At 44.4% G+C, this 18,858-nt stretch overlaps 1 protein-coding gene across 2 annotated transcripts; it reads right to left on the bottom strand.

Moving 5' to 3' along the window:
- Positions 1 to 1,795: 1,795 nt before the first annotated feature.
- Positions 1,796 to 16,898, bottom strand: Necap1 (NECAP endocytosis associated 1). Of its 2 annotated transcripts, XM_006237305.3 has the most exons (9): positions 16,772 to 16,898; positions 11,754 to 11,838; positions 10,276 to 10,376; positions 10,064 to 10,168; positions 9,255 to 9,336; positions 8,483 to 8,591; positions 7,868 to 8,051; positions 3,920 to 4,028; positions 1,877 to 3,410 (listed from the first exon to the last, which is right to left on the bottom strand). In XM_006237305.3, the coding sequence occupies exons 2-9, from the start codon at positions 11,783 to 11,785 to the stop codon at positions 3,362 to 3,364; spliced, it is 771 nt and encodes a 256-aa protein (XP_006237367.1). In that variant the 5' UTR covers positions 11,786 to 11,838; positions 16,772 to 16,898; the 3' UTR covers positions 1,877 to 3,361. The 2 variants fall into 2 exon arrangements, with proteins under 2 accessions (NP_001025090.1, XP_006237367.1); NM_001029919.2 differs by lacking the exon at positions 11,754 to 11,838 and having other exon boundaries at positions 1,796 to 3,410; positions 16,772 to 16,885.
- Between the last annotated feature and the right edge of the window lie 1,960 nt (positions 16,899 to 18,858).

Genomic DNA, 18,858 nt, shown 5'->3' with positions numbered 1-18,858 from the left:
ATATTGTTTTCAGTAATGGCTGGGACATTTGCTTTCTCACCAATATGAAAGAAAGCTGTCCCTTTTCTGTACTCTTCATCAATACTCACTGTATTTACTGTGTGTGTCTGCATGTGTGTGTAGACATGTGGATGCCACAGCACAAGTCTGGAGCTCGGAGAACAATCTGCAGGACTAGGTTCTCTCCTTCCAGCCTGTGGGTTGCAGGGATCGAACCCAAGTAGTCAGGTTGGTGGCAAGCACCTTTACCCACTGAGCCATTCTGCCAGCCCAGCACTTGCTCTTTTTGCTTTGTTTTTGTTGTTGTTCTTCATTGTGTGTGTCCACCGCACATATGTGGTCAGAAAACGACTTACGGGGAATAATTCTCTCCTGCGTTGCAGGTCCTAAGGATCAAACTTGGTTTATCAGGCTTAATGACAAGCATTTACCTGTTGAGTCATCTCACTAACATTTTTGACTTTCTGATAATAATCATGATTTATAAAAATATTGTTCTTTTTCACAATGCCTTAAGTGTGGAAGACCCTTGATAAGGAGGAGGTACATTAAACACAAAGGTTAAATGTGAGACAATTCCAATGTTTTATATTCCAGTTCTTAAAAGTTTAAGCCACTCAACTAGGATGGCAGCGGATGGCAACAGATGCAGCGGATGGCAGCGGGCCTCTGTGCATGTGAAGTGGGGCTGAAGTTTGAGAACAGCTTTCTGAGGGAGGCTGCTAGGAGGACAAGCTAACGACACGGGGGATCCAACACACACAAAACAAGCATATTATCAAATCTTGAGAGGACTTCACTCCAGACAGCAGCTCAGCTCTAGGCTAACTCCCAATCTCTGGGAAAACTGAAGCTCACCGTATGAAGCAAGTGACTCATATGTGGACTGATGGGACGTGGTGTGTAAGTCTCATATGTGGTCTGATGGGACATGGTGTGTGAGTCTCATATATGGTCTGACGGGGTATGGTGTGAAATTCTCATGAAGTAAGATTCCATACCATGTCACTTGGAATCATCTCAAAACCACATACCACAGGGCCTTGGACCATTCTCAAGGCAGATTAGTGTTTTGGGGGTTTGGGTTTTTTTTGTGGTTTTTTTTTTTTTGTTGTTGTTGTTGTTTTTGAGTGGTAAGAATTCCTTACACTTTTCGGATGCTATACCCCTTATTAGTAATCTGCAATTTTTTCCTTGTGTTGTCTGTAACACTATAGTGTTTAGCACTGTAAGTTTTTCTTGTTTTGGTGGTTGGTTTGGGGAGTTGGGGAGTTCTCATATAGACAGGGATGGTATTAGCTCTCTCGGTAGCCGACAGATGCTGAACTTGTGCTCCTCCCGCTTCCACCTGCGACTGCTAGGATCACAAGCATGTGCTGTCATGCCCAACGGTATGTGGTGCTGGGAACCAAACCCCAGCCCTGCGCATGCTCAGAGACACCTATTCACTGAGCTCTAACACGTGTGATGCGGCACCAAAAGTACCCCTGATGCAATGACCACGGCCCTTTCTGTATTCCCCTGCTTATGACCCTGGATACTAAGTCTCATCCTGCAGTGTTCTGCACGATAAACACCTGCCACAGTCGGTCTCTTAAAAGAGTAACAAGTGCACGTGTCCTTTATGGCTTTCTGGCCCTCTTGTGCTGGGCCAGGTAAGCTAAAAGGACAAATGAGGCTAGCAATGAGTATGTCTAACAATCTAAAGCACTTCCCTAGCATGCACAAAGCCCTGGGTTTAATTCCTACCACTGGGAGGGGAGATCGAACATAAACTAAAGATGAAAAACCAGCGTCTTTTTTAATATCTTTAATTACCATTATTGCACCAATACAGCATACGCTTATATACATATATCTTCAACTTCATTTTCAATTTTCAGCAATTCAAATACATAATATATTATCATCTTAAGAATACAAAGAACACAAAATGGAGGAAGATTGAGAAAATAGGTTTCCCAACAGTCACTAGTGATTCTATACTTTCTTCTTAGTGTTTTTATTGGAACTTAAACGTCCTGCCATGGCTCTGCAACAAGAGAGCTGCCTGGGAATGGGAAGAGGCGATGGGAAAAATGGACCCGAAGTTAGAAAAAGCTACGAAGAACATTGAGAAACAATATATCTGAAAGGACTCTCTGCAGCCAGTGTGCTACCCAAACAGGTACCTGCAGGAGTGTGAGTCCTCCCACTCCTCCCTCAAACTGCCCGACCAACAGGAGACAGTACCCACCGACCTCAGAGGACGCTCTTCACAGCACTGTAAAAGGAATGGCGGCCAGAGACTGGAGAGTGATGGGGCGGTAACTTCCTTTAAGATATCCTAGCTGGTATCAACGTCTAGTGCAAAGCCTAACTGTCATAGGTAAAGAAAGCTGTGACTTCACCTCCTTCACACTGACACAATCAACAGCAGCTTTCCACAGAAGTGCTAGATGGACTGAAATGAAATGTTTATGAAAAGGAGTCAAACCAGGCAGCAAGGCATTGTGGGTACTGAATGGGAACTTAGTGCTTCCAGCTCTCTGCTCTACACATCAAGTTAAAACTCTTCAGGTCAAACACAGGGTGAGTATAGATCAATTCTATGCGTCAGTGCAGCAATCCCGTGGGGCCGCAAGAAATTAAACACTTCTGTAGACTACACCATGGAAAGCACAGCCCCTTGACCCCTTCATCTCAGAAATATTCACTGGTCAAAGATGCTGCACTATTCAACAAGAAAACAGTGAGGTGCCACCAACATAACCCTCTTGTCAAAGGAAACAACATGTAAACACACAAGAAGGTGATGGGGCTCCACCCAGCACGGGAAGTTCACTGCATGGGGTAAGCCTGAAGGAGGCCTTACAGAAGAGAGCCGGGACACAGCTTTCTCCAAATCTACCCCCATGAAAACCCTAACTTCATGAGTCCTGGGGCCAGCCTGACCATATTTAGTCTCGGATTAGTGGAGAAGACAGTTTCAAGGCATTTGTCTCTCCTGAAATTGCTAACTAGGGAATCATGAGATGATTCTGAAATAAGTTCAAGGATTTACATACGTTCGAGGTCACTCCCACTCATCAAGTTGGCCTTCTGAACTCTGCAAAGTCAGTCAGTGTGATAATACCCACTACTCCCTTGCTTGGTTCTGAGCAGGAAACAGCAGATTGTCTCCTGGATATACAGCAAGTAACACAGAGGTAACCAAAAAAAAAAAAAAAAAATCCAGCCTGAATGCACAGAGAAGCTACAGGAAAGACTGACCACTGATTTGGGTCCTGGGAAATTAAGCCGTCCCTCAACTCCCTCATAGAATGGTGCCCTTGAGGTCATTTTTATTCTTCAAGTGTCCTCAACTTCTTGCCAATGCGACTCAAAACTGGACCCAGTTAGATGGCTGTGGTGCCTGGTTTGGAACAGAGCTGTAAGACAAAGGAAGAGACAAAAAGCCAAGGTAACACATTGGTATGAGATTCCAGTCTATTGCCAAGTATAAGAAGCTGCTGTCCAGAATTTCTAGATTCCCCTTCCCAGGCCTGAAGTACACCTAAATCTCTTCCTGCAGTTTTCCTCACCCCGAGTCCAGCACTCCTCCACTGCTTTCCCCAGAACTCCTCCTGAAACCCTGGACAGCAGCTGCTTCCCTGACTATACACATCCTCTATACAGAGTTCTCACCCTGTGGGTAGGAACCCCTTTGAGGTTTCAATACTCTTTCCCAAGGATCACGTGTCATATATCCTGCATATCAGTATTTACATTACAATTCATAACAGTAGCAAAATTACTGTTCTGAAGAAGCAATAAGATAATGTTATGGTTGGCAGGCAGTACAACCTGGAAACTATTAAAAAGTCACAGCATCAGGAAGACTGAGAACCACCGCTCCACACACTAAGGGAGCGGCTGCTGGGTACACTGTGCCCATTACCTGGATGCAGTGCTAAAGTCTCCCCACAAGTCATTGCTTGTAGAAGCTGGAGCTGGAGCTGGTGCTGAAGTCGGGACAGGAGCTGGAGAATCCAAATCTAACAGGATATCTAAACAAGATGAGGGCGGGGGAGTTGGGGAGCGTTTAGTCATGTGTTCACAAGAGACCTACACCCAAAGGTCACAGCCGCTTTATTTATAATCTCTCAAAACCGGGACAGTTTGAATGCTCTTATGTAGGTGATGGTTAAAAACACTGCAATAAATGCATATAATCACCAATAAAAAGGAGAAAACTTGACATATAAGATGACTTGAGACTCACACTAAGTAAAAAAGCCAGTCTCCAAAAGTTAAACTGTATCACCCCACTTATATAACAGGCCTAAAGCAGTAACTTTATATAAACATAGGGCAGAGAAGAGACTTCCATGAGCCAGGGACGGGAGTAGAGGGTCCAAAGGAATTTGGCTATAAAGGGTGATACTGAAGATTCTTATAGCAGGGCCGGAGAGATGGCTCAATGGTTAAGAGCACATGCTGCTCTTCCAGAGGACCCAAGTTCTATTCCCAGCCCTCAAGTCTGGTGATTCGCAACCATCTGTAACTCCAGCTCCCAGGGCTCTGGTACCTTTGACCTCTAAGGGGATTTGCACTCACATTAAAAATAATAAAGTTAGCCAGATGCTGATGGCACACACCTTTAATTCCAGCACTCAAGAGGCAAAGGCAGGCGAATCTCTGAGTTTGAGGCCAGCCTGGTCTACAGAGTGAGTTTCAGGATGGCCAGAGCTACACAGAGAAACCTTGACCCTAAACAACAACAACAAAATAATAACAACAAAATAATAACAACAACAACAATAATAGCATGTCTTTTAAAATAAAAGACAGTGATACGGACTTGTTGCAACCTGCCCATCACGATGGCTCCATAGACCTATGCAGAGCAAAACTGTAGGAAATGAAGGCCACCTACCAATGTGTACACACAGACAGATGAGAGACTTGAATAAGACCAGAGATAACGTCACAGCCAAACACAGTTTTGTAAGATATTATCAGAGATACTGAACAGATGATACAAGACTTTATTCAGTATTTTTCTTTTTCTTTCCTTTGCTTTTTTTTTTTTTTTTTTTTCAATTTGAGATCAAGTCCCAATAGTTCAGGCTGGCCTAGAAGTGAAGTCACTTAGGACGGCACTCAACTGCTGCTCCTGCTTTCTCCCTCCAAAGTACTGGGACTTGAGGTGTACCCAGCACTCTTTCTTCCTTTCATTATTTCTTACAACTGTGTAGGAGTCTCTAATTCTCAAAATAAAAAGTTTAATTAAAAAATTAATCGCTAGGGTTGGGGATTTAGCTCAGTGGTAGAGCGCTTGCCTAGGAAACGCAAGGCCCTGGGTTCGGTCCCCAGCTCCAAAAAAAAGAACCAAAAAAAAAAAAAAAAAAAATTAATCGCTAGATGTGTGGTCACAAATTTTCTCAAGTCATTTCACTTATATTCCCTCTTTTAATGAAATATAACTAAGCTAATCCCAGCACTTGGGAGGCAGAGGCAGGTGAACTCTGAGTGGGGGGCCAGCCTGGTCTACAGAGAGGGTTCCAGGGCAGCCAGAGCTACACAGAAACAGAAAAAAGAAGAAAAAGGGGGCAACTGGGTCACTGTCTCATTCAATAAAATGTACAAGTGGGCAAGAATTTTTAAAAAAAAATTTTTTTAATCTTAAATAGGGTCCCTGGTACCTTCTGGTAACATGAAGCAAAATGGACAGCTACAAAATTTCCACCTCTAAAGTTTTAGAAAAAGCTTACCCTTAGTAATAAACTCAAAAAATAACATGTATTACCCAATACATTAAATTAAAAACTCCCAGATTCTGGTGGGAAAAGGGAACCAGGCAGCAAAACCAGAGGAATGGGGAGGTGGGGGGAGGTAGAGGAAGGAGGAACGAGACACACAGGTGTGACTGACAAGTAATCGTAAAAGAAATGCAAGCACGGTGGCACACACATGGAAGCTCTACACAGGAAGATCAGAGCGTCAGGAGTTCAAAGCTATCCTCAGCTACATAACAAGTTTGAGGGCAGCCTAGGTTACAAGAGATACTGTTTCAAAGGTGGTGGGAGGGGAAGTTGGAGAGATGGCTCCTCTTCCAGAGGACCCAGGTTCAGTTCCCAGTGCCCACATGAAGGCTCAAAATCACCTACATTTCCTATGCCCTCTTCCAGCCAAGGGCTCTGCAGACACATGCAGCACAGACAGGCATGCAAACAAACTGCCCAAACGCATAAAATAAAATCTGCCAAGAACAACTGAATAAACTGTTTGCTTTAAGCCTTGAGTACTGACACGCCTTTAATCCCAGCTCTCCAGAGGCAGAGGCAGGCAGACTGCTCTAAGTTCAAGGCCAGCCTGGTCTACCTAGTGAATTCCAGGATGGCCAGAGCTCTATAGTGAGCACCTATCTCGAAAAATAACAAAAAGTGTTCACTTCAGCAGCACACACTTCCTGCAACACTACAGACAACTAAGATGGTCACCGCATAAGGACGGTGCACAAATGTGTGAAATGTCACACTCATAAATAATAAATAAACAAATAGTAAAAAGTTAACGCCTACCAAATTCTAACCTGGTGTTCTGTATTAAATGTGTATGTGTATGTTATCTGCACACACACACAGACTCTCATTTCTGAGAGTCTAGCCTGCCCTGGATTACATGGTAATAGCTCCTCAAAAGGAAAAGAGAAATCCGTTTGAGTCCTAACGGTCTCCTTTTTCCCAAATGGGAAAATATAACTGCGCCTGCTGTTTCCCCCTAGCTGGTAAGGAAAACCAAAAATGCTGTCTGGTTTTGTTCGAGTGGAGCTACTACAGCTCACTGTGTAGCATGCAGGCCTTGTATCTGATCCTCCAGCCTCAGCCTCCCCAGAGCTGCACCGCCTGTGGGGTAACCAGACTGGAAGGTGACAAACACGCACAGACACCCGATGGCATCGTTTCACAGAGGGGCTGCCACGTTCCAGAAACTGCAGCAGGCCTGTTCAGCATCAACCTTACCAACCTGGGGTCATTTTCACCTCCATTTTGCAAGCAAGCCTACTCAAGACTTAAAGACCTTAAGCAAGCCGTGCTACGGCACACACTGCCAGCCCTTGGGAAATGAAGGCAGATGGATCAGGGATTCTGGGTCATCTTCAGCTACACAGCACATTCAAGGCCTAGGCTACCTAAAAGTAGATCTGGCTTTTTTTGGTTTTGGGGTTTTTTGGTTTTTTGGTTTTTTTTTTATGAGAAAACTTAAATGATTTTTACCAAGTGCATTCAGACATGAGTACTAGAGCTATAGCTAAAATCATTTTATACGTCTGACTTACAAGCCTCCTAAGCACCTAACAAACAGTGAAGGAAAGAGTCCTTTTTTAAAATTAATTAATGTGTCTTTTTGTTGTTTTGTTTTGTTTTTGTTTTTTGAGATAGGGTTTCCCTGTGTAGTCCTGACCACCCTGGAACTCACTCTCCTCTAGAGTGATGGGATTAAAGAAGTGCACGCCACCACCACCTGGCTTATTTTACTCTTTTAATTATATGTATGTGCATCTGTATGAGTGTGTGCACATGAGTGCCTGTGCGCTCAGGTCAGAGCCTCAGATGCCCAGGTAAGCTGCCTGACCTACGCGGTGCTAGGAACCGCACTCACGTCCTCTCTAGGAGCAGCACTCACACGTTAGCCATCCCTCCAGCCCAGAAACAGCCTTAAACGAGCACATGGCTTCTGTGAGAGCACCTGCTAGATAGCGCTTCACCAGGAAAACTCTGATCCCTCCCCAACATCGCCTTGTCAGTACGAAAAGCAACTTCCTAACAAAAACTCATCAGTAAATGGATTATCCATTTAAAACATAATTTAAGGATATTTTCAAGTTAAGGTCGAGAGTTACCTGAATCATTACTTCCATGGTTAGATTTTGGAATGGGTGGTGGGGTGACGTGGTTGCTGATGGCAACGGAGGAGGACGGTGGGGGGATAGTGACTTTGCCTCCAGGAGGAGGTGGGAGTAAGCTCAGGCCCCCCGTTCCTGAGGCCCGGGGCTTAGAAGTACCCCCTTTCTTGGCTGTAATGTTCTACAAGAGAGAGAGAAAGGGATGTCTAGAGAATGACAGGAAAACAGTAATAATAATAAACCCCATACTCAGTCGGCATGCACCCTTAACCCCAGTACTCTAGAGGAAGACGTGTGGATACGTGAATTCAAGGCTAGCCTGATCTACATGGCAAGTTCCAGGCCAGCCAGGATTATACAGTGATACCTTGTCTCAAAAAAGAGAACAGCAGCTGGAGAAACGGCTCAGCAATGAAGAGCCCTGACTGCTCTTCCAGAGGACAGGGCTCTGACTCCCAGCACCCACATGGCAGCCAGCAGCCATCTATAACTCCAGTCCAGAGGATTCAACACCCTCTTCCAGCCTCCAGACACTGAATGCCTGTGGTGCACAAACATATGCAGGCAACACGCCCATACACATAAGACGTAAAGAAAAGGGATCACACCTACCCCAATACTCAGCTTGATGGTTTGCCCTTCCTTGAAGCCTAAATCCAACTTGGGACGACTATCCATTTCCTGCGATTCTTTGGAGATCTCGGTTTCCTGCTTTACCCACCTTTGGGGAAATAAGAATTTAATCTCAGTTTGCAATTACCTGAAGCGGAGTCTGACCCAAATCTGACTATGTCTCACTCTGATGAACTGCAATGCCAGAAAGCAGAGTGGGGACCCATAAAACATGAGGGAGACAATGAAAACAACATCCAAAGGTTCAACTGAGAAGCCACACCGAGTGTGTGGTAGACACCCTCTCAAGAGTTCCCAGTCCTGCGCCTAAGCTGCCCCGAAGGAGCTGTGTCAGCTACTGTGCCCTTCAGCTTCTTCAGGGCTTCAGAGCAGTAAAGACCCACACTGTCCTAGGGATGGGAGGTGATGTGGTACTGGACACTGCGGCTGTGCCAAACTCACATGCAGGCACAGAACACAAGAGCTGCCGTGACAGGAACGGCGCTTCTGCCCGTGTACAGTCGAGGCTGCTGTGCGCCACCCTCCCCCATCTTTCTAAAGCAAGGGCAAAGTCCCCATGGGTGTAACAGGTATCAACGCAAACCACTGCCAGGATCTGAACTGTATCCCAGGCTGTATGGAAAGATGAGAACAGGGACAAAGATAGGAAGAAGTACAGAGCAGACTACGTAAACCATGTGCTGAGAGAAACCCCCGCTCAGGCAGCACCCATAACTATGTACCCTGAAAACCAAGAGCAAGCTTCACTCACTTGAAGTGATCTTGCAGGGAGACATTAAAGTCGAAGGCATCTCCCCGGTCCGTGAAGCCGATGCCAATAAACGCACTGCGCCCTGTGAGGAGGAGGAGGGATCTCAGAAAGCAAGCTCCCTGTGACCTCTGCCTATCAGAGCTACGTGTCACACAAGATGCATGAGACCTGCTTAGAATCTTCTCACGGGCCAGCAGTCGGCAGACAGCATGCCACTCAAAAGCCAACTCTCCCTGCAGCATGAGTCTGACAATGAAGTTCTGCTAAAATAGAGCCACCCCAACCGTACTGTGGCTACTTCACCCTGCAACCAGCAATCTAAGAGCTGCAGTCACAACTCACCTCATGCATAAATATTTGTTGTCCTTGGTTACCGACCTATTAAGAACTACAAAGAGGTGGGACATGGTGGTGCACAGCCTTAAGCCCAGAAGAAACAGGCCCATCTCTGAGTTCAAGGCCAGCCTGGCATATATTGCAAGCAGCCAGGACTACATAGTAAGATTCTGTCTTAAAAGAATTAAATGGCTGAGATATGCTGCTCTAGAAATTATGATTCAAGACAATTTCATCAAAACCCACCATAGTTGTAACATGCTATCTTTTGTTAAGTATTTTGATTAACTTTACAAAACTGAGCAAAAGCTCACATCTATAAAATATTAATCCTTTCCCACAGTATCATAGTAACATTGAAACACAGGAAAGAAAAAGTTATGCAGGAAAGAGAAACATAATAAGGACACAGTTTTATTAGAGTACAGCCTATTTTCCTAAACGTATCCCACCAGAAAGCCTGGATTTCTTACCGGTGCCATCCTGGATCCTGATCACAAAGTAGCGGCTGGAGTCGGCCACAGTCTCCACAGCAATCCCAGGGTACTGCTCTACTGGCGCCTGAGCGAAGAGCTCCCCTAGCAGTGAGAAGGGGCTGTGAGCGGACTCCAGCTAACCGCATGTCTCCGCGCCAGTCATCAACTGAGGAACTATTCATCCGCCATGCTTGAGGATCTGCACTTACCTGAAACTTTATCTTCCAGTTTGATGTAGGCAATCTTCCCTTTTGAAGTGATTCGGAGGCGACCAGTCCAATCAGGCTGGTCTAGCTTCCAGTCAGATGCCCTACAGAAGGAAAACAGCAAGTCTGGGGCCTCAGGTACACTCCATGAGTGGGCTGTTCAGTTTGGTTTGGTTCAGTTCAGTTCATCGGTTAGGTTTGGTTTGATTTTTCTTTTTTTTTTTTTTTCGGAGCTGGGGACCGAACCCAGGGCCTTGCGCTAGCAAGCGCTCTACCACTGAGCTAAATCCCCAACCCACTGGTTTGGTTTTTCGAGACAGGATTTTTCTGCATAGCCCTGGCTATCCTGGAACTCACTCTCTAAGCCAGGCTGGCCTTGAATTCAGAGGTCTAACTGCCTCTGCCTCCCAATGCTGGGGGGCCTATTCTTTCTGCATATTAAATAGTCAAGAGAAACAACTCAATAACTTAAAACTGAAGCCCCGTGTTCTCATGTCACATACTGTCTAGTACACATAACACGCAATGTCTCCTTTGGACCACTTTCAAGTTTAGTAAATCCCAACAGAGATATGCAAAGTAAGCACAAATAAAACCACCAGCCAGGCAGGTGGTGGTGCACAACTTTGATCCCAGCACTCAGGAGGTGGGTCTCTTGAGTCTGAGACCAGCCTGGTCTACAGAGTGAGTTCCAGGGCAGCCAGGGCTACACAGAGAAACCCTGACTCAAGATAGGCGGGAAGGACAAAACTAAATTTCTTGAGAACTGTGATGTAGTTAAGTGATGCAGTCTTACCTACCATATAATCCCTAACATCAGAGACAAAAATAATAAAAATTAATCTGAGTTTCATGGTGCACACTTTTAATCCCAGCACTAAAGAAACAGACGCAGGCAGACCTCTGTGGTTCACAGTCACCCTATTCTACATAGTAAGTCCATCTCAAAAACAAAAGTTCTAAAAATGTAGTTTCTCCTATAGTGGTACTCTCCTACCTATTAGATTTACTTAATACTGCTTCATTACTCAGGGGTCAGCAAAGTGCTTCTGCTGCTCCAGAAATCACTAACCACGTATGATCGCTCACGGACTTCAGCCAGCCTTTACACAGTTCTGATGAAGTGGCAGGCACTATTCTAGATGCTTAGGCTATAACAGCAAACAAAGCACCCCACCCCCAGCCCCAGAAAGTATACATTTCAACAGAAGGAAACATACATATTCTCGGTGTCTTAGGTTACAGTTTAAGGTGAGAAGGAAATACAGAGGCAGTAGAAATCCAGGAGGGCAGTGGGAGACAGGTTATGGAATTCAAGAGTGACCAGGAAGCTGAGAACTGCGCTCAGCGGTCAAAGCTTGTTTAGCAAACACCAAGCCCTGATTCCACACCAAAAAAAGGAGTCAAGGTAGCCTCATCAAGAAAGTGAGTTGGGCAAAAATGTAGAGTAAACAGTGGACAGAGGTTGTAAAGACAGCTACCTGCTTTTAGATTGGACCTGAGGCTGCTTCATAGGAAGGAATCCAGGCCTGACACTGTAAAACTGGTCAAAAGCTCAGGGAGAAGCTGTGAAAAAGAAAGAAAAAGTAGAGTAGGTGGCAGTTTCCTTTGGGTACCTGAGAGGAAAGTGCTCCAAGCACAGTGTGAAGGTATTGAGGTGAAAGTATGCTGGTCAGGTTTGAGGACAAGGAAGCTGTTGTTCTTGCAAGAAGCCAACTGCCAAAGAAGCAAAACAAAGCCAGACCATGTAGGACCTTGTAAGTCATCAAAAACATGGCTGCTCCTATGCTAAGTGAAAATTGGCTAGGCCTCATTTTAGACAGGTTTGTGACTCAGCCCCCTGTATTACAGCCATTCCTTTGTCTGCTGTGTAGAGAAGAGATGGATGCTGTGATGGCAGAAGGGGGGCACTTAGTTAAGAGCAATCAACTTCAATGAGTCATGACAGGGGCTCAGAGGAGACAGGGCAGAAGCAACTAGCAAGATTCTGGATTCTAAAGGAAAAGGCAGCAGGATTTTCTAATGAGGTCTGGGCCAAGAGCAAAAGAGAGGTCAAGGCAAACCCCAACATTTTGTGGCCTGAGCAACAAGCTACCAACAACTAAAATGTGGGAAGCTTATTGTGGACACCATCTGGGAGGCTGGAGGTTGAACTCTGAATATGCAGAATCTCAGGTGTCTTAATAGGTTTTGAAGAGAAGATGAGGAGCGGACAGCTGAGTATATAAGAACAGGGTTCAGGAAAAACATCAAAAATGTAGACACCACTGTTTCAAACCATCCTAAAACCCAACCACTGTCATCTGCATTTATATGAACTTGAGCAAAATCTAAGGTATTATTTATGACCAAGACTACAAAACACTGGATTTAGATGTGTTTTTTTAAGGGTGTAGGAAAGGGGGAATTATTTTAATAATTTATCTCTTAGGAACCTGAAGACTTCAAAGTGTGGTGTGCATACCTAAGTTAAGAGCAGGATTACGGGGAGTGTGAGGCTTGCCTGAGCTACAACATTAGGGCCCTGTCCCAAAACAAAAAACAAAACTTACAAAACACCACCAATACTTTTGGGGAAGAAAAGTAAAAAGAGAAAGTTTAACAAGACAGTAAGTTAAAAGAAAATCAAAACTAGCAAGAAACTAGGATTTTGTCTTTGCAGTGTTTAGGATCAAAGCCAGGCCCTTGAGTGCGCTAGTTGAGCAGAGCTCCGAACAGGGCTGTCAGACAAATGCTTTCATCTCCTTCTCTCTTGATGTTCTTTCTGCCTTCAGAGACTCTTAAGTACTTGAGTCTGATCCAGAGTAGAACATCCTACAAGTCCTCATTAATTAACTTTTTTAAAAAGCACTTGCCTGCTTGCATATTTATATATTTTGGGGATGGGGGCACATGTACGCCATGATATGCATGTGGAAGTCAGATGACAACTTATAGGCTGGTACCTCATCATTTTCATCTTATGTATGCAGTGTCCTCAAATAATAAACAAATTTTTAATATATAAGTGGATATACGCCAGCAATTTCCTTCATCCTTGATCCTTATTTCCTCTCCCTCACCAAAACCAAGTCTAAAGAATTCTTGGATTTGCTGGTCTCCAAACAACACTATAACCTAACCTAACTTAACCTCACTGGCCATGTGCAGCCATGGGACTGCATTAAGTCCCAACAGTTGGAAAGAAGATCTCCAGGAGATTGGAGCCACAGGGCTATACTGTGAGACCCTGTGTAAAACAGACACAACTAATGTCACACTTTTTCATTTACCTAAGCAATAAAAACTTATTTATAAAGGAATGAAGGAGAGAAAAAAGGTAACACTCTTCAGCCAACTCCTATGCCAGGAGTTACTCTATTCTTGGGACAACCAGGTGAGTGTATCTTGCATGTCAAGAATCAATTATGTTTATTTTAGAAAATGAGATTAAAGTTCAAGAAATGACTTTGCCACAAAGTAAAAGGTTAAACTTATTTGTTTTTATGTTATTGGGGAGACGAAGGTTTTTTGTTTTGTTTTGTTTTGTTTTTTATTTATGTGTGCATGTGTACAGGTATCCAGGCCAGATAGTTTCAGCTCCCCTGGGCCTACCACTGTATGTGCTGGGAACTGAACTTAGGCCCTCTACAAAGAGCAGCAAATGCTCTTAACCACTGAGCCATCTCTCCAGTCCAGTTCTTGTTTCAGAGTTTAAGATAGAGCCTCCTGGAGCCAAGGATGGCCTTACATCCCCAACCCGCATACACCTCCATCTCTCCAGTGCTGAGATCAGAGCTATGTGTCAACACTCCCAGCTGCAAACTTCATTTTTGACTTTCCAGTCAGTATACTGTCAGAGTAAGTAACGATAGGATACCCCTTGGATAGTAAGAAATATCAAAATAAGCACAGGAAACAGAAAAATTAAGAACCTACTTTGATGGACACTGTAGTGACCTGATGAGGGGAAAAAGGCTGTGAATGAAGTAGGAAAGAAATGAGACTGTGGGTGGAGGCAGGGAGGCTTGAAATAAAGGGAACTAGAAGACTTCAATGTTTCTATATCATTTTGAAGTCTTAACCTCTAGAGAGACCCCTTTACTCAGTAGTCCAGCCATTGTTAGCTCATGTGCTTGGGTTGGTTGGATAATCCAATTTCTTCTTTTTAAATGTATTAACCATGTGTGTATATGTGCAAGAGCCATGCACAACATGCCATAACACATTTGTGGCAGTCAGAAGACGAACTGTAAAGTTACTGCTCTCTTCCCTTTACCTGCATTTGGGAGATCAAATGTTGATTTTTCAGCCCTCACAGTAAGCACTTTACCTGCTGAAATGGGCCCCAATTTCTTTTTCCAGGGAGCATTGGCTAAGTGCTTACTATGTGCAAGACACCGCTGGTCCTTCTAGTCCCTACAGATACAGAGTTTAACAAGACTTCAAGCTGTTCATTCTACCCTGCAGATCCATTAAACATTAAAGCAGAGATAGAGATGAAGATAAAGTACTATGGAAGTCCACAGAGAGTTGGCCTAAACCAGAATAGGTCAGGTAGAGTGATGTATTAGGTAAATCATAACATGGTTCCTCTGACTACTGTCAAGATGCATGCTGAGTTTCAGTCGTGGTCAACGTGGGGTCTGATAGTTCCTTGAAAGCAGAACTACCTCTACCAAAACATACACAACTCAGAGGGCCCACTGCACGGGTCTGTGCAAAACCAGTGATTGGTGGTGAATGACCCTCTAGCTAGGAAGCAAAATGGAGATAGGTAGAAGGTAATTTTCCAGCAAGAGAAAAACCATGAAGGTATGTCAGTCAGAAAAGGGACGAGTATTGTATTTTTATAATGCTGTAGTGTTGTGGTTTGCCCGGAAGTAATCTGTATTTTGATGCTAATTCCACTGCCCTAGTCACGTACTCAGGAATCAGGCGACTTCATCAGAATCTTCTCCCCATTGAATTTGTAAAGTACAGGTGAGGCAGGTACAGGATAGAAGGGGGCCTGTCATTGGAGGAGAGGGAAGGATGGGCGGGAGAGAAGTTTGAAGAAAGAGGAGGAGACTGGAACAGAAAAGAAGAGATGGGGTAGAGGGAGGGGACACCACGGCAGGACAATGGAGGCTGGTGTAAAGATTCCACTGTGTGTTTACAGGTTGTCATTAATGTTCCTAAGGGATGGATGGTACTGGGCTTTGTATGTTTAAGTGGGCAATTATATCTTATCAATTGGGTCAAAGATTATTGTGTTGTGTGTTCTTGTATGTGACGGTTTGAGTGTAGGAAAGTGTGTGGCGGCAGGAGACACTGGGCCGCCGAGGAGTTGGGATGTGTTTCTGCCAAGATACCTAGCAGATCTCTTGGGGCTCTGCGGTGCTGGACCAAGCGAGGTAAAAGACAACTACACTTTGTGGCTCAGTAGTTAAGAATACTTGCTGCTCTTGCAGAGGGCCAGGGTTCAGTACCCAGATGATGGTTCACCAACATCAGTGACTCCAGTTCTAAGAGATCTGATGCCTCCCAACATCACTCTGACCTCTGTGAGTACAAGGTACACACTCATACATTCAGGCAAAATACCAATACACATACATATAAACTAAATACATCTTTTTGAAAAAACTTGTGAGATACATAAGAAGTGCACAGTATTCTCACATTCTCCTATTTTACAAATGAGAAACCTTAAGGCCTGGAGAAGAAAAAGATTGATTGGCTCATAAATTACACAGCTATTTAGTGTTGAGGGCTCAGACTCCAGAGTTTTCAACACAAATCCCAGTGAATTCCCTTTGAATTCCACAACATCCTACACTATCCTCAAAACCTCAGTCACTGGATTACAAGGTTGTCAGCCCTTACAAGAGAAAATGCTGCATTGACTCTGAAAAGCTATAGAAGAGGTGACCAGGTTGGTAGGAAGGCAGAAATCCCTACATAATCAAGACTTTATGTGGGAGGAGAGAAGCGGGGGTTACACACACAGAATGAAAAGACGCAATAGCTAATCACTGGAAAACGGGACCTGAACGTTTGTCCACTGCAAAACCTAAAGGAAAAACCAAACGGTGGATGATGACACTTGGCGAGAATGACAACAGTGTCAATTAAAATAGCAAAACTACGATTTACCGACAAGTGTCAGGAGAAATCAGAAGAGTGGGGGAGGGAGAGCGTGCTGCGTGCGTGTGCAAATGCGCGCGCGTGGAGGATTACAAGCCAAAGGTCGCAGAAAGAGTAACAGATGGAGCAGGCATGAATGGATTGCGGATGACGAGGAGCAGATGATGTCCCAAGGGGCATGGTGAGGATAGGTGGAAAGATGCATGAAGGAAGTAAGAAAACAAAATAAAATAAGAGTTCCAGCAAAACAGAAAAGTGGACAGAGACGCTGGCAGCCTGGGTCGTAGGCTTACTAAGGGACCGCTCGGGGGCAACGGCGCGGGCCGGTGTGTGCTGCCCAAGGACACAGTCGTTATCCTGGCGGTCACCGGCTGCAAATCCCACTCGGTACCTGTAACCGCGGTTGGAGGCCCGCGGCGGAATCCGGTAGACGCTGACGTCGGGCTTCACACACAGCACAGACTCGTATTCCAGCTCCGCCGCCATCTTGGCTCCGCTAGCGCCGCGGGGGCGGGGCACGGGTGGGGGCGGGCTGAGACGCCGACGGCTTCCTCTGCGTCACTTCCGCTTGGGTACGGCTTCGAGGTTAACCTCTAGGCGGCGCAAAACCTGTTTGAAACCTGGAAACAGTGACGCTCCTGGCTCGCCATCTTGAGTAATGGCAAAGACAGGCTCAGTGGTAGAGCACTCTGCCTGCCAAGGTCTTGGGTTGGGCTCTATCCCTAGCGAAATTTTTTTTTTTAATTTCAGTTCTCTTTTACCTACCTTCAAACGGTAACCAAAAAAAAAAGTCACTGAATATACAGAAAACAGAGCAGAGAGGTTGAACAAAATGAATCTGTGCTTCCTCATTCTTTTCTCATACTATAAGCAAGTGCATAGTCTAATAAGTGCTACCATTTTTTTTTTTTTGCAATTTTGTAGGTTTTAATGGTGACTTCTTCGTATTAGAATGACCCTGATTACAGTGCTAAATGCTATCTAGCATCCCTCAGCATAAGAAGCCCGGTATGCCACACATGATGAGAACTAAACAGCTCTATCCACAAATATGTTCTTTGTGCACTCGCAAATGTAAGCGTAAACAGTGTAATTTAGAAACGTTTTAGCTGGCGCAGACTTCAAGCGGCAAAACCAGATCTGATCTTATTTTGTCCTCCGAAACACCAGTAGCAGCCTCCATCGTTGAATTCTATCGACTGGTTGACTTACACTTCTGATTGGTTTACTTTGCCTAGGAAAGTCAATTCTTAAAATCAAGAAGAATTAGATATGGCTGGTAAGGATGTAGAAATTGGCCACCGTTGCCAGGACTATAAACTGATCCAACACTGCTTTGAAGGGACATTGAGCAGAATTCGTCCAAATATTAAGTGGGTGTAACCTTCAATTAACACTTCCAATAGCCTTTTGTTTGTTCGTGTTTGTTTATTTGGAAACAGAGTTTCAATGTAGTCTAGGCCAGTCCTCATCTCATTGTGTAGTAGAGAATGACTTTGTACTTCTAATCAACGTGCCACCAGAGTGCTGGAATTACCGGCCTGGACCACCACACTCATTTTTTTGTCAGTGTTTTGGATCACATCCAAGCAAGCGTTCTATCAACTTAGCTACATCCCCAACCCGAAACTATTTTTTTCTATCATATACTTCTCCACCACATGTTTTAAGATGAACACATACACTCTGGATGAAGACGAAAAAGAGAAAAGGCAGAAAAATGCTCTATTACTGGTTTCCTATTTCTAAACCTGTGATCTCAACAGAAGCCTCAGTCATGTTACTTCACCACATTGAACTCTTTCATTTCCCCTTTCTGTATCAACAGTGCTGACGATCGCTTACTGAAGCCCCAGCCCCTGGTTCACCTTTTAAGTGTTTTGCATTTTTTTTTCTCTCCAAATCTGGTCATCCTAGAGCCTTCCAGTTTCACATAGTTAGTGCTCCCTAATATTACACTCCTTCTTGCAACATGTAAAATGTAATATATGATAGCCAACTGCAGCTTACTCCAAGATTTTATAATTTGCTTATTATGTTAAAATCAAACAGAATACGGGATCTTAGCAAAATAATGAGGAAATACACTGTAGCCGGTTCTATACATGCAGAAAGAGCACACCATTTTCCCTAGTCTTATAGTGTCCTCTATGGTTTAGATGACCATATTACCCCAATTTTCCTGGCGGTGGTTTGTTTGTGGCAGCATCTCATTCTCTAGGCCAGTCTGGCCTTGAACTCACAGAGCTCCTCCCGTTTCTGCTTTCTGAGCGCTATAACAGGTGCAATCACACTTACCTCCATACTTACTTCTGCTTCTGAACACGCATGTCCGCAGCACATATCTTTCTCACTTACTCCTTAGTAAGATCCTAAGATCTTATTTAAATACCACTGTCTCTAGGATTTGATCCTCAAAATTTTTTTTGTTTGCTTGTTTGTTTTTAATGTATGGGTGCTTGCTTTTAGGTACTACCC

This window comes from Rattus norvegicus, chromosome 4, assembly GCF_036323735.1.
Source record: "Rattus norvegicus strain BN/NHsdMcwi chromosome 4, GRCr8, whole genome shotgun sequence".
Taxonomy (NCBI): Eukaryota; Metazoa; Chordata; class Mammalia; order Rodentia; family Muridae; genus Rattus; species Rattus norvegicus.
Note: the sequence above shows the minus strand (reverse complement) of the source record. Positions and strands in the feature narration are given on the sequence as shown.

Bases quoted from the DNA above. Each gene is read 5' to 3' on its own strand.
- Necap1 (NM_001029919.2), bottom strand. From the start codon at position 16,866: ATGGCGGCGGAGCTGGAATACGAGTCTGTGCTGTGTGTGAAGCCCGAC. The intron at 10,169-10,275 runs GTAAGTGCAGAT...TCTCACTGCTAG, and splicing joins ACTGGAAGATAAAGTTTCAG to GGGAGCTCTTCGCTCAGGCG. The intron at 8,592-9,254 runs GTGAGTGAAGCT...ATTTCCCCAAAG, and splicing joins TCCCTGCAAGATCACTTCAA to GTGGGTAAAGCAGGAAACCG.